Source organism: Etheostoma spectabile, chromosome 15, assembly GCF_008692095.1.
Source record: "Etheostoma spectabile isolate EspeVRDwgs_2016 chromosome 15, UIUC_Espe_1.0, whole genome shotgun sequence".
NCBI lineage: Eukaryota > Metazoa > Chordata > Actinopteri > Perciformes > Percidae > Etheostoma > Etheostoma spectabile.
Window position 1 is genome coordinate 17,284,883 of NC_045747.1, and position 13,669 is coordinate 17,298,551.

At 42.0% G+C, this 13,669-nt stretch overlaps 1 protein-coding gene across 1 annotated transcript; it reads right to left on the minus strand.

Annotated features, from left to right (window-relative positions):
- Nucleotides 1-1,348: 1,348 nt before the first annotated feature.
- Nucleotides 1,349-13,668, minus strand: ntf4 (neurotrophin 4; the record flags this gene model as incomplete). The annotated part of the gene is given in 2 exon segments (XM_032538774.1): nucleotides 1,349-4,320; nucleotides 13,397-13,668. A coding segment is annotated over 1 exon segment (1,425 nt). The 3' UTR covers nucleotides 1,349-2,876.
- Nucleotide 13,669: the final 1 nt, after the last annotated feature.

Here is a 13,669-nt window from a genome sequence, read left to right on the forward strand (position 1 = left end):
AAAAAAGATATATATATCTATATATCTGTATGATAACCCTACAGGGGTTGGGAGCCTGGGGATCAATTTGTAAAATGTGTGTATTTTTTTCAGTTGTATTTTTTTATTTTTTACGATATCTATTTATTTTCTTTAGGTATGTATTGGATAAATGTATGTACATGTTCTGTTCCTTCTTGACTTCTTTTGAACTAGTTTTAAAGTAAATATGAAACGTTGAAAATGGTCATTCAAATACACTACTGTATGTGGACATTTTGAGAACAAATTGTGCAATGATTTAACAGATTTCCATGATTAAAGTGATGGTAAAATACAAATTGAAAAGATCATCTGGAAAATAAACAATGATGATGAAAATGGTGATGTAAAAGAAGAAGAAGAAAAAAATAAAGCGATCCAGGTGGATCTGCTGATCATCGCAACCTTTTTTTCCTTTTTCCCTTTGATTTGTTCTGTTCATTCCCTTCTAGAGAGTCCCCTGTGTGCAGAGGTGAGTGTAACTAAGCACATTTACTCAAGTTCTGTTCCTAACTACAATTTAAAAATGCTTGTACTGCACCTAATTTATGAGGCAAATGTTGTCCTTTATGCTCCACTTTATTTGATATCTATAGCTAAAAATTACTTTGCAAAGTAAGATTTTAAAGACAAAATATGCAGGACTTTTAATTGTAATTAGAGCCCGACTGATATATCATCAGGCCGATATTAGGCATTTCCCGATCTATCAGTATCGGCATTTATAATGGCCGATAAAAAAAAAAATTAATTCCTCAGAATCACTTATAATGACAAGTAAATGATTCTGATAAATGAATATTTAGAAAATAAAAACGGATGGTCAACCATGTTATGAGCGTGGGCGTTGCATGGTTTGTCCACCAGAGGGCGCTCTACAACGTCCGTGTAGCTAACACTGATTATTTTCATACATTTTATCGGAACTTTAATATATTTGAATGTTCTTCTGTTCTGTTGTGACAAAACAAATGAATATAGTATTTTAGTGAGAACTCATAAATAACTACAAATAACTAATCTGTTTATGTTTTGTAATGCATTTCTGGATTTTCTTTTTAAAATATAAATAAATATAAATATATATTGGCATATTGGATTTTTAAATAACCAAATATTCGTATTGTATCAGTTTTAAAAATCTTTTGTCGGTCAAACAGGCCATCGTTTTTTCATGCACTGGTCCATTTTGTACTTACGGGCTATTTTGCTTCCATAACATGTCTTTTTTCAGAAAGAAAACATCCAGAATACATAGGTGTTTATTTGACTACACTATTTGCATCTGTAGATTCCTATTAAATTCACCAAAAGTTAGCATTACATAATGCCCAATTTTCATATTTTAACATACATTTTCAGAAAACATATTACAAAAAAACAATTGTCTTAATGTAAGTAATCAACCAGGGAAGTTTCATGGTGATATGTATAATTATATAATACATATCGTCAAAGGCTGTTAGTTTTTCCTCATACTCTAAGCCAGTATGTAGCACTTACTGGACATAAACCAAAGTTTCCACTTTCATTCCTATATATATATATATATATATATATATATATATATATATATATCATTCATAGCCTGATTCATGGTGTAAATTGATCTTTTTATGGCTGTTTATCTAAATCATGAAATGATAAAAAAAAGAGAAATCCAAAATCCCCTCTGTAAAAACCTTTGACTCTAATATGTCGACAAAATTAAACAAGAATTTTGAACCTGCTTTATCCAATGTTCAGATTTCTGTCCTGGAGATGTATTCAAATTAGCATTTAATTGTGATCCATAAAATAATTTCTTAAGTAAGCAACTGGGGAAGTTTCATGATATCTAAGAGCTGAAATATTTACGCTGTACTGTACACCTTTAAGGCCCCCCCCCCCCCCTTCCTTAAATGATGGTATTGTTACTTTTACATAAGTAACAGAGCTGATTACTTCTAACACTGACTGTGTTTTATGAAGCTCTATTTTGAGGAAACTGCCTCTAATGTAGCAGCAGTAAAATAATTGAAATGTACTTATCTTTTCCAAAATAAATCCCAGAGTGCTTTGACAATTCAGTTCTGCATATTTACATTCAGTTACGTTCTGTGAAAAAAAAAAAAAATATATCTGAGTATAAAGATCCTTTATTACCACATTTTGGCAGGCAAACTGAACAAACCCGGAGATGGTAACATTAGCTTGTTTAGGTGTCATATAATTCACATTCATGAACCACATTGAACAAGATCCACACTCTGTTATGTTTCCTGTCACATCGTCAGCCTGAGTGAAACCATGCTAAAGTGTGCTAAAGCCCATGTTGTAGTTCCGGTATCCCTATGGGAACAGTGTGGAGCAGTAAAACGGAGCCGCAGTAGGTGGCGCTCCTTCCTCTCGCAACCCGAGCGGCCCAGAGGCTGGAATTATCATCAGACACTGGAGCGACCTACCACTCCATGAAAACGTCTTCTATAAATACACACAGATATACATAGCTTCATACAAGAAAGGTATACTGGTGTCATATTGTACACATATATAAAGGAATATATTAATATCAAAGACATACACATGCTTACATACTAATTAAAAATAACTTAGATTATGAAAGATAAATCATACAAAAACGGAACAGTACTTTTCAACGTAAAATATCTATATATGACAATTTTCCCTAAGATCTAATATTGAGGTCTTCTTGTTTTGTTTTTTAAAGTCAGTTGAAGTTGTGGTAGAGGGAGGGATGGAAAGGAGAGAAATAACGAGCCATCATGCCTACAGAAGGATGTCACAGCTGCTCAGCTCCGTGTCACTTTCTACTACTTGCCATCTCTCTATCTCCCCCCTCCACTCTCTCTCTCTCAGCCTCTCCCCTTCCTCGTCAAGACCTCCCTCCCCAGCGCCTGGTTGACTCTGGACAGCAGCACGCACACGCAGGACGAGTCGATGCGGATCCACCTCCATCCGGTTCGGTTGTTAACGTCTTTGGTGAGCGCTCGGACGTACGACTGCTTGGCTTTGCACTCGCTCAGCCACTGTTTTGTGTCCACGCCAAAGCAGCCGGCCCCGGCTACGCCTGTCCCCACAGATTTCGGAGGCGCGCCGGGCCTGACGTTGCTGAACTGCTCGGCCTCGCGACAGCGAGTCTCATAGAAGTACTGTTTGAGCGGTCCCGTCTGGGTCTGGATCTCCTGCAAGATGGTGACCTTCTGACCGTGGGAGTCGATGGCGGTCTTCTTGTCGGTAACCCAAACACTTTCCGCCTCGCACACCGACTTCTCCCCTCTTCTTCTATCGATCAAGTGCGAGCGTTTATCCCTTTTAACAGGACGGGCGACCTCAGCCCAGCTCGGCGTGGTGCTCCGGTCGATGGCCCTGTCCCCGTGACCCTCGATGTGGCCGTCCAGGTCGTCCTGATCCTCCCTGTCCCTGTCCTCCTCCAGCAGGCCGCTCTCCAACATGAGCAGGTGAGGCGGGTGTTCAGGAGGCGACGGCGAGGGAGAAAACAGGACTCGCGGATGTGCGTCCAGAAACATCTCATCTCCTTCTAAGATGCTGTCCAGCCCAGTCTCCAGACCCACCCCTGCCTCCAGGTCCAAGTTCTCCTGAGCTAGACCTCTCACAGCCCCCGGTGTCCACGTGCTTCCTGTCCCGACTGTGGGCGCATCTCTCAGTTTTTCCGAGGGAACGGTTGGTTCTGGTCCTCTGTGATCCCTTAAATTAGCAGCAGGACTGACGGCAATAAAGGTCTCCGCTGTAGAAACCTGCAACAGTCTTTCTGTGGAGTCCCGATTATTGTCCTTGGAAAAGTCAACAAAACTGGAGTAATCTCGCCCGCTGCTGCTGTCAACTTTATAGTCCTTTGGTAGTGAATTATCCTGGGAAATATCCTCGGTCCTGAGTGTTCCTCCTTCCGTGGGAGCATCCACGCTGACGCTGCTTTTGTCATCGCTGCCTGAGTTGCTGTTCGATTGATAGGTTCCTTGATTCTCCACTTTGAACGTGGAAGTCTCTTCATCTGCGGAGGATTTCACATAATCCCAACGGTACTGGAGCGGTTGTCGTTTGCTGTGTTGGCTAAGAGCAGCAGCCATGTTGTAGTCCGTTTGTGAGGCATTCCTATGGATGTTGTAGTCCACAGGGGGAGCTGCGAGGCGAGCAGCCGGGTGCTCTCTGCGCTCGTCGAAGCCCGGCTGTGTCGTCGCGGCGGCAATCCTGGACACGGGGTTGTGAGGGAAGGGCAGGGCCGAGGCAATCACCATGGCAACCAGGGGAAGCCAGTGCATCACTCCCAAGACGTATCAGCTGGTAAAACAGAGGTAATAGATGGGAGAGGCAGAGGGAACAGAGAGACAATGTTATTTTATACAATTCAAATTGTGGTTATGCAGTTAACCTAAGTACCTCAATTAAGATGTAAAATGAGAGGTTTTACTGGTGGCCCCGCAGCTTTATGATCCTGGTGTTTTAACCGCTGAGGTATGGCTTTAAAAACTTGGCAGAACTCATGGAAAAGTAGGATGAAGTACAACAAGCTCGACCTTTTCATGTGGGTAGATGGAGTTCAGCTACGAACGCTGAAGATTTGGAATGGGTGCCATTCATACAGAGACAAAGACAACCCGGTGTGTATGCAAGTCAGAGACTTTATAGCTAGAGGAAATAGATTCTGCAACCGGAGAAAACAAGCCTCCCCTTTCAGCTTTTAAGGGCAAGACTGTTTCTTTCTTTTTTCTTGGTTTGGTTGTTAAAGCTTTTTCTAAGATCCAAGAATCTGGGAATCTCTTCAACAAACATATGGTTTACTTCAGGTCTACTTGCAAAAACAGACAAATTAGAAGAAAGGCATCCCAGTACTGCTGAGGTAAACCTCAGATATTCTACCGGATCACACCTGGGCTGTGGGGGAGTTTCCTTTGAAAAGATGATGCCTCAACATGATACATGAATACAACTGCTGCTTTCAATTGAAGATTATTTATGCTTTCCATTGTAAACACCCGTTGCCATAACCTGCATTATTTAAACGTTGTGCAGCTTTATGTGTGCAGTTATAACAAAAGGATTAGTAGTTGATTTGTGTAGCAAAAGTATGCAACCAATAGGAATATTTTTAATTAATCCTCGTAGGGCTGGTGTCATACAGCAGAAGGTGACAGTTAGTGATGATAGTAAGTTATTAAAAAGGGTTGAGCATGTTACTTAGATGTTGTTATAGTCATTCGACAGAAAATGCACAATTAACTATTTTGATTATTGGTTAATCATTTAAGTCTATTTTTAAGCAGAAATGCCAGACCTTGAATATTTACAGCTTCTCAAACGTAAGCATTTGCTGCTTTTTCTTATTTTTGCTCAGCGAGTTACTCTGGCATCGAGTAATGCTGCTCAGTAACTATGTCCTTGTAGCCGAGCTGCACCAATCACATCGGTGTAGCTGATGTAGGCGGGCGAGAGGTGAGCTACACAGATGACGCAATCAGGTAGCTAAGAGTATGGGGCTCTGGACACATCCCCTCGTGTGTAGATAAATAGATAAATAGATAGATGGATAGATAGATAGATAGCGCTGGCCACAATAGACTGGTAGAACATCTCCACCATTCTGCTGCACACGTTGAAGGAGCTCTGAGCTTCCTCAGGAAAATAGAGTCTGCTCATCCCCTTCTTGTTGTCGATGTTGACACCCAGGTATCTGTACTCCTCAACCATGTCCACGTCTCTTCCCAGGATGCAAAGGGCCTGGGGAGCCGTTCCCTTCCGCCTTAAGTAAATCACCATCTCTCTGGTCTTATCCAAGTTCAGCAGCAGGGGGTTCTTACCAGACCACTCCACAAAGTCTTCCACCGGTGCCCTGTACTCTCCCTCCTGTCCATCCCTTATACACCCAACAACTGCAGAGTCATAAGAAAACGTCTGTAAGTGACATGACTCTGAGTTGTACTGGAAGCCTGTGGCGTATAAGGGGAACAGAAAAGGAGACAGCACAGTCCTCTGTGGGGCCCCCGTACCACTCACCACCACATCAGACAGAACACAGTCCAGGGGAACAAACTGTGGTCTGTCTTTCAGGTAGTCAGTGATCCAGGAGACTATGGACGCAGCGACACCCATCACCCGCAGCTTCTCCCCTAGAAGCAGAGGCTGGATGGTGTTGAATGCACTGGAGGAATCAAAAAATGGGATTCTCATAGTGCCGCCACCGCCATCCAGGTGCAAAAGAGCTCTCTGCAGAAGATAGAGGACAGCGTTGTCCACTCTCAGACGAGGCTGGTACGCAAACTGTAGAGGGTCCAGAGAAGAACTCACCTGCGGCTTAGCTAGCCTTGGCTAGACCAAGACCAGCCTCTCCAGCACCTTCATCACATGGGATGTGAGAGTCACTGGGCTGTAGTCCTTAAGACCAGATGGAGTCAACTTCTTGGGGACAGGGACAAGGCAGGACGTCTTCCACAGGTAGCGGCACCCTCTGCAGGCTCAGGTTGAAGAGATACTGGAGAACACCAGACAGCTGACTGGCGCAGGTCTTCAGGACCCTGGGGCTGATGCCGTCCGGGCCAGCAGCCTTGCGCTGGTGAAGTTTCTCCAACTGTCTCCTCACCTGGCCAGGTGTGAATGAGGGGGTGTAGGGGGTTGGTGGAGTGGTAGAGGAGGCAGGGGATGGCTGTGAGCTAAACCTGTTAAAAGTAACAGTTCAGCTCGTTTGCTCTCTCACGGCTGCCTGGTGTTTGTCCTCTTCTCCCCCCCACACCCCGTGATCTCTTTCATCCCCGTCCACACCTCCCGCATGTTGTTCTGTTGGAGACTGGCCTCCAGCTTCTTCCTGTAGGAGTTATTACCCTCCCTCAGTTTATTGGTCGTAGTGTTACTCAGTTGCGTGCAGTGAGATTTTCAAACCCACCGACTTTCATGACTCGATGCCAGACCCTTAATCTTTCAGATTTGGGCCTGGATTTCCAGGCTAGTCTGATGTTATAATAAATTAAATATTTTTGGGTTTTGGACTGTTGGCCGGACAAAACGCAACATTTAAAGACATCACTTTGGGCACTTTTTATTGTTATCTGATGTTCTTTGACCAAACAAATCATTTTTATTAATCGAAAAAATAATGAGCAAAATAATTCAAAAAGGAAATAGAAATCGTTAGTTGCAGCCCCAGTGTATTTAATTCACTAAATCAAATGATAGAAAATTTGAATAATTTAATATCTGAATACAAAAATGTTCAAAAAAAGAAAATTACGCAATTAGATAAAAATGATAACATCCGTGTCTTTGGAGTGAATGACAATCCCATTTTGCCATTATGTTAAATGGTGACACAAAAGAAAAGTCCTAATAAGAACGGCTAACCAACAAAACTGTACAAAAGTCGGAACAAACACTCCCTCGCGTAAGCCAAATGTAAACACTTCCCCACACATGGGAGACTTTCTTCATAGTTCTGTCTGACACCATCATGAATCACAAGTCAGGTAGAGGTGATTACTTTGTGTTTCAAAGTAGGGTTCACCTGTGACGTCCTGGAAAAACCATTCCAGTCAGTCACCCACTCATGTGCCATGTGCAGTGGGACAGCATTCAAGCAGCACGCCAGAGAGGTGAGCGCCAGCTTAGGTGTTTGTTTGAAAGCAGGGAGGAGGTCACTCGGAAAGAGTTAAAATAGGTGGAATGATCAGAATGCGAGAGATGCGGCTTTACTGGCACGGCTCCTTCGCGGTTTCCACAGGCAGCCAAGAGAAAAGAAAACATTTAAAAAATAAGAGGTTAGGAGTGGGTGTCGGCGCTGTTTGTGTGTTCGTTCGCTTGCGAGGGTTACCGAACGGACGCATCGGCGGCCATCAGTGACTGTGTGAGCATGTGAATGAGACATGACAAAAGTAAACCCTGTCGCTGACAGGACATGTCCTCTGCACGGCCACACCCTGCACACAATGCCGGAGCAACAAGGCTGGGTCGACGCATCACTCATGCAGTCGCCTCGGGCGCTCAAAGTGTCTGCTTGTCATGCTGACAATTTAATGACATCAAAGTGTGTGGAGCTTCCTGTTTGCTCCGGCTACTGATCCAGGCACTGGGCCTGCCAAAAAAAACAACCCAGGTGTTTAGGGTGAGTTTAGGGTGAGTTTAGGTTGATGAAAGCATGTTGAACAGTAAATCAGCTAAAGAGTGTGCCGCAAAGGTCAACACGTAGGTATGGTGATTTTTAATGGCTTTTCCTTTTCTTTTTTGTCAATGATTCACCTAAACATTTTTCCGTTTACACGGTACTGCCGACGGCGACTAGGCTACATCATATCCAGGGGCGATTCCAGGATCAGACCTTTAGGTGGGCTCAGCCCCTAATGAGCCCCCCTCCCCCTAAAATCAGTAATTTCACTGGATAACAATGAATATAGGAGGATAAATGCAAAATATTGAACATGTGAAAAAACAACAAAAGTCCCTTTATGGACTACCAGAATCAAATGAAATGATATTAAAAAAAAAAAAAAAATAAATAAAAAATAAAAAAAACTTTCCTTGACTGGTTTACAGGTGCCTGGCGTTGGCAACGGAGACACAGGATATTGAACCTGTTTCAGAAGCTGTACAACAGACAAGTTTGCAAACTCTAGCTTGAAGCACTAAAATTGATTAAAGGGTCTAAAATCGCCACTGAAAGCAGAACATGCAGAAAATCCACGGTATGTGCTTCTTTACAAATGAAATAAATGTCAGATTGACATAGGATTGGCATTTCTTTTAAGAAAATACTTTCTTTTTAGAAATGGCTCGTGATAGATTGTCGTCAGAAGTGTATTATTCAACTTTTGTTTTTCTTAGAGAAAGACAATGAAAATTGCTATTGAAAATCCCACTATTGAGTCGCAATCCTTCTACAATTGCAATAAATGAAAATCGCACTGCAAAGCCAATCGGCACCCACGTATTGAATTGGGGGAAAACGCACATTGTCCCAGCCCTAGTGAACACAATCTCTCGTAGAAGGTCCATTCAAATGAGCGGCTGTGGAGGGGAGGAGGGCGAATCTGCAGGATTAGTGTTCCGTTGCAGCAGCGCTATATGCATCTTTGGCCTTTCTTGGAGCACTCAGGCACCGCACCGAAGACAGGCAAGCACACTTTGAGTGGTTTCTTTGTAAAAAAACAGCAGCAGCAGCAGCACTTCATCACCATGCTCCATTTGCTACAATGACACGCATCATTTGCGCTCCCTGCGAGGCTAGACGAAGACCACGGCGTTCTTCCGCCTGCTGGACCAGACCCAGGCACTCTTCCCCCCCCCCCCAGATGAACCCACACACACACAAATCCCAGTCTCTCTAAATCAAAAACCTCACTTAGCGAATAAAAACCCCACTCAACACTACACACTTATGTTAATCCCATTCTCCGTAGCCTGAAGTTGTTCCAAAAGAGCACAGGAAGAATGCCCTGAAACCGCGGGCCTAAACAAACAGACAGAAAGCAACCACGTCACCGGGCAGAACTCCACCAATGAACACACTAAACTGTGACATTAACTGCGAGGCCTCCGGGAGTCCCAGTGGCCCACTGAATTATTCAGCACTGGTTCCGACTGTATACTAATTAAACAGCGGAAGAGCGGCCTGTTGATGCCGTGTGCCTTTATTTTGCCTCAGATACTCAGCTACTGGAGAATTCAACAGGATATCAGGGAGAGCACCTCAGAGAACATCTTTAAGAGAATGCTTCTGGCCGCTCTTTTTCACTTTGCTTTCAAGTAGTTTCCTTCTCTCTGGATCACTATTTAGTATTATATTATTCAGATTATTTATATTAGACTCTTAGATTTATTATTTTACTATCATTATTGCTTGGTTATTCTAGTTTCTCGTTATTGTAAAGCATCTTGCTCTTACTTATTAGTATTATTATAAGCTGCAAGAAATTATTATTTTCTTGTAATTGACTAATCTACGGAACCTTTTTTTGGGATAAATGAATTCATTATTTGGGGGGGGGGGGGGGGGGGGGGCGGGGGGGGGGGGGGGGGGGGGGGGAGTCCGAGGGGATGTTTTTGTTCCACCAACCGTCCAAACTCAAATAAATGATACCTACTAGAATATGTAACTATGATTGAAAGAGAATTCTCCTTTTTTTTTTTTTTTTTTTGCTTTAAAATTGACCACAGCAATTAATCAATTTTTAAAAACGTTGACGATTATTTTCTGTCTATTATTAGTACGACTGTTTTGTTTTATGACTAAGCGACTTTCAAAAAAAACGTCGAACACGTGACTCAAACGGCCGTGTGGACGACGTGCAGCTACTACAGACGCCTTGCTCTAAAACAGGCAGACAAACCTGAACATATGGAGTAGAAAGAAAATACATTTATGATACCAGAGATGGCAAAAGTACCCACTTCCCCTACTCAAGTAGAAGTATAGATACTTGTGTTAAAAAATACTCCAGTAAAAATAGAAGTACAGGCTTGGAAATTTACTTAAAGTGTAAAAGTAAAAGTAGCCTTGTGAGGGATTCTTACGAAGGCTACCTGGACCACACACACGTTACTAGAGCGCTGTTCTTTATATGTCGTTGGCTATATTTTAAATGGATGTCTGCCAATAGGCCTAAAACATCCCATATGTTATTATGATTATTGTGACAGAGACTGGGACTCCAGGTTAATAAGATTCGGACTGTGCAGCGAGATATGAATTCAATGGTGATTCTGTGAGAATTCACAGATCCAGTTTCTCTTTTTTAATCTTCCCCTTAACATTTAAAAGAATCCACATGGATGTGTGTGTGCTCAAATATGGCTTCTGGAAAGAAAATAAAGGATAAAATATGAATTACTAAACAGACATTAATTAAGAAGTCCCCCATACTTATAGAGTTACAACTACCAACCACTAAATGGTAAATGGTAGTGGTGCGTCATGTGCAACGTACTGTATGTTCCGATCCGATTGAATTTGATATTGATGACGTGGAAAATGATAACGGTAACTCCACTGAAATTATTTGAAACTCAAGTAACGAGCCAATTTTGTAAAATGTCAGGAGTAGAAAGTACCGACATTTGTGTTAAAAAAATGTAAGGAATAAAAGTAAAAAGTCGGCACAAAAATAAATAGTAAATTAAAAACATCTGAAAAATCTACATGAGTATAGTAACAAAGTATTTGTACTTCCCATCTCTGCATGATACTGTATATATACAGTACATATTTTTCATAAGTGACGTGACATAATGCATAAATAGGTTTTTTTTTTTAACAATTTCAGCAAAAAAATTGGGAGCAGTGTTTCTCTACGAACTCTGGTACCTGACAAATTGGTCTGACTTGCTGCCAGTGTGGGCCGCGGAGGTTAAACCCACAGCATGAGTGAAGGTTACAATCAGTGGGAATTTAGTACAGAGGGCCTCTGGGCGATGAGACCCTCCCCAGGAAACAGATGCCATAAAGCAGCCCTCACACCTGGCAGTCGCTACTGTGCTATTAGCCTGTTAACAAACCAATAACCCCCCCCCCCACCTCCCCATGCGTGGCTAATGCCAGACACTTCCATCTGACAGAGTTAATGCACTCTGTGTTAGTGTTAGGAGCAGGCACCGTCCCGACCTAATCCTGCCTACTTTGAAGTCGACAGGGGTGGAAGATATCTTGAGCGTGGCTGATTGGAGGACAGTTTGCACATCACATCTTTTCTGCAGTTTTTGTGTGTATTTTTTGTGTTCCTTTTGACTAAGCCGTCTGAAATGCATCGGAGTGCGAGCATCAAAAAACAGTGACAACAGGAGTGGCTGCAAAACACATGCAGGTAAATACTCCTCTCCTCTCTCTTCTTCTCTCTCTCTCTCCTCTCTCTCTCTATCTCTCTCTCTACTCTCGCTCTCTCTCTCTCTGAGTAGAGTGAAAGCCTTGGCCTCACATGTGCTCATTTACAATGCCTTGCTGTCCCACTGTGCAAACAGCCCATTAATTCCAGGTCTGTGATTGTTTCATACCACGCTCAGCCTGCAAAGATCCAGCCTCCTCTCTCATTCTGTACGAGACACCTCTCTCAGTCACATCTCTGTCACACACACACACACACATATACAAATGAATTAATGTGGGCTATAATTGAAGTAAATGATTGCCACATGCACATTTTAAGAGGTTATTTACCCCCAAAAGATGCAAAAGAGGAGGCATGTGTGTTGAGTGAGCAGAGATAACATTAAATGAGAAGTTAATCTGCAGGCAGATAAATACTTGAGAGCCTTAGTGCATTATATTATTATGTTTTTTTATTTTTTCAATTGTCACCTATATTTCCATTACATAAATAATAATATTTTCACCATAAATTGGTGTATATATTGTTGTAAATTCCACTTTTTTTTATTATTAAATACTGGGTATTTGGAATTGATTAGACCGACTTTTGTGTTGATGATCTAGTAAGTGATTTGGTCATCTCATAAAGAGATGTATCTACCGAATTAAACTACATATTGAGCTGTATAGACGAACGTGGATATTACATATTTAATAGTTGGAGGGGGGGGGGGGGGGGCTACAAAACCAAAATAAAACATCTGAGTACTTCTTCTTCCACCCCTGCTTATGCAGTAGTGCAACAAAATGTAGCACGACAAATGTCTTCATTGTTTTAAATTCTCACTTGACATCATAGGCCATTGTGATCAAACATGTTATGAGTGAAATGTATTTCCAATAGAAGATGTTAAAGCTGCAATAGTGGATTAAATAATATAGAGGGATTGTTTATATATAATGTAAATAAATTATTTAAAAAAAAAAAACTCCCACACAGTCCTTTCAGCTCCTGATCTTTTGGTAATGAAGACATCAGCGGCGTGTTTGTTTTATAGTAGGCTCCAACCTGTGCGATCTACCTGCGGGGTTGGACTGGGACTCGGTAGCTGTCTCACCTCCACCTGACTGACTGCCAACGAAAACCAAATGTGAAACAGGCTACAGCTGCAGGACTGCCAAAGAAAACAACGTGTGAAGTGGGATTGGGTTCTAAATGCTTAGATCAAATAGTTCACATATGCATGAAATAAGGAAACTTTAACTCAAAAAATACATTTAAAAAAAAAAAAACTAAAAAAAAAAATTAACATTATGCCAGTTGTGTCTGCACTGACTTAAGTAGAAAAATAGTGAGCTGGTAAATAATACATTGCCATGTGATAAGGTTGATAAACTGACCTAGTTAAATAACGTAGGGGTATGTAACTAGTAGTGGATCCAACTGACGGAATAAATCAGTATATGTTGCTAGGCATATTAATCTAGGCATATTGATCTAGGCATATTGATCCATACACACTGTAACAGACATCATGTGTTTCAGGCCTATACGTGTGTGTTTTGGAGCCGTACCGTTTAGGTGAGATCCGGACCCCGCGTCCTTCCAGCTGACACCACATTGATTATAGAGTCCTGTCGCCAGTTGCTCAACTGGTTTCAACAAATAAACGCATCAAACGCCTTAGTACGGAAAGCACAACACTAAACGCAAACATTTCTTTCTTCTTTTAATAGTCCGTGACATCGCATGGGCCCTCCAAAAAATCCGACCAGGAAAAATAAAAATAAAAATAAAAGTTACAAACCACAAAACTCTCCTGTCCTGGGAGCGCTTCAACAGAGGAG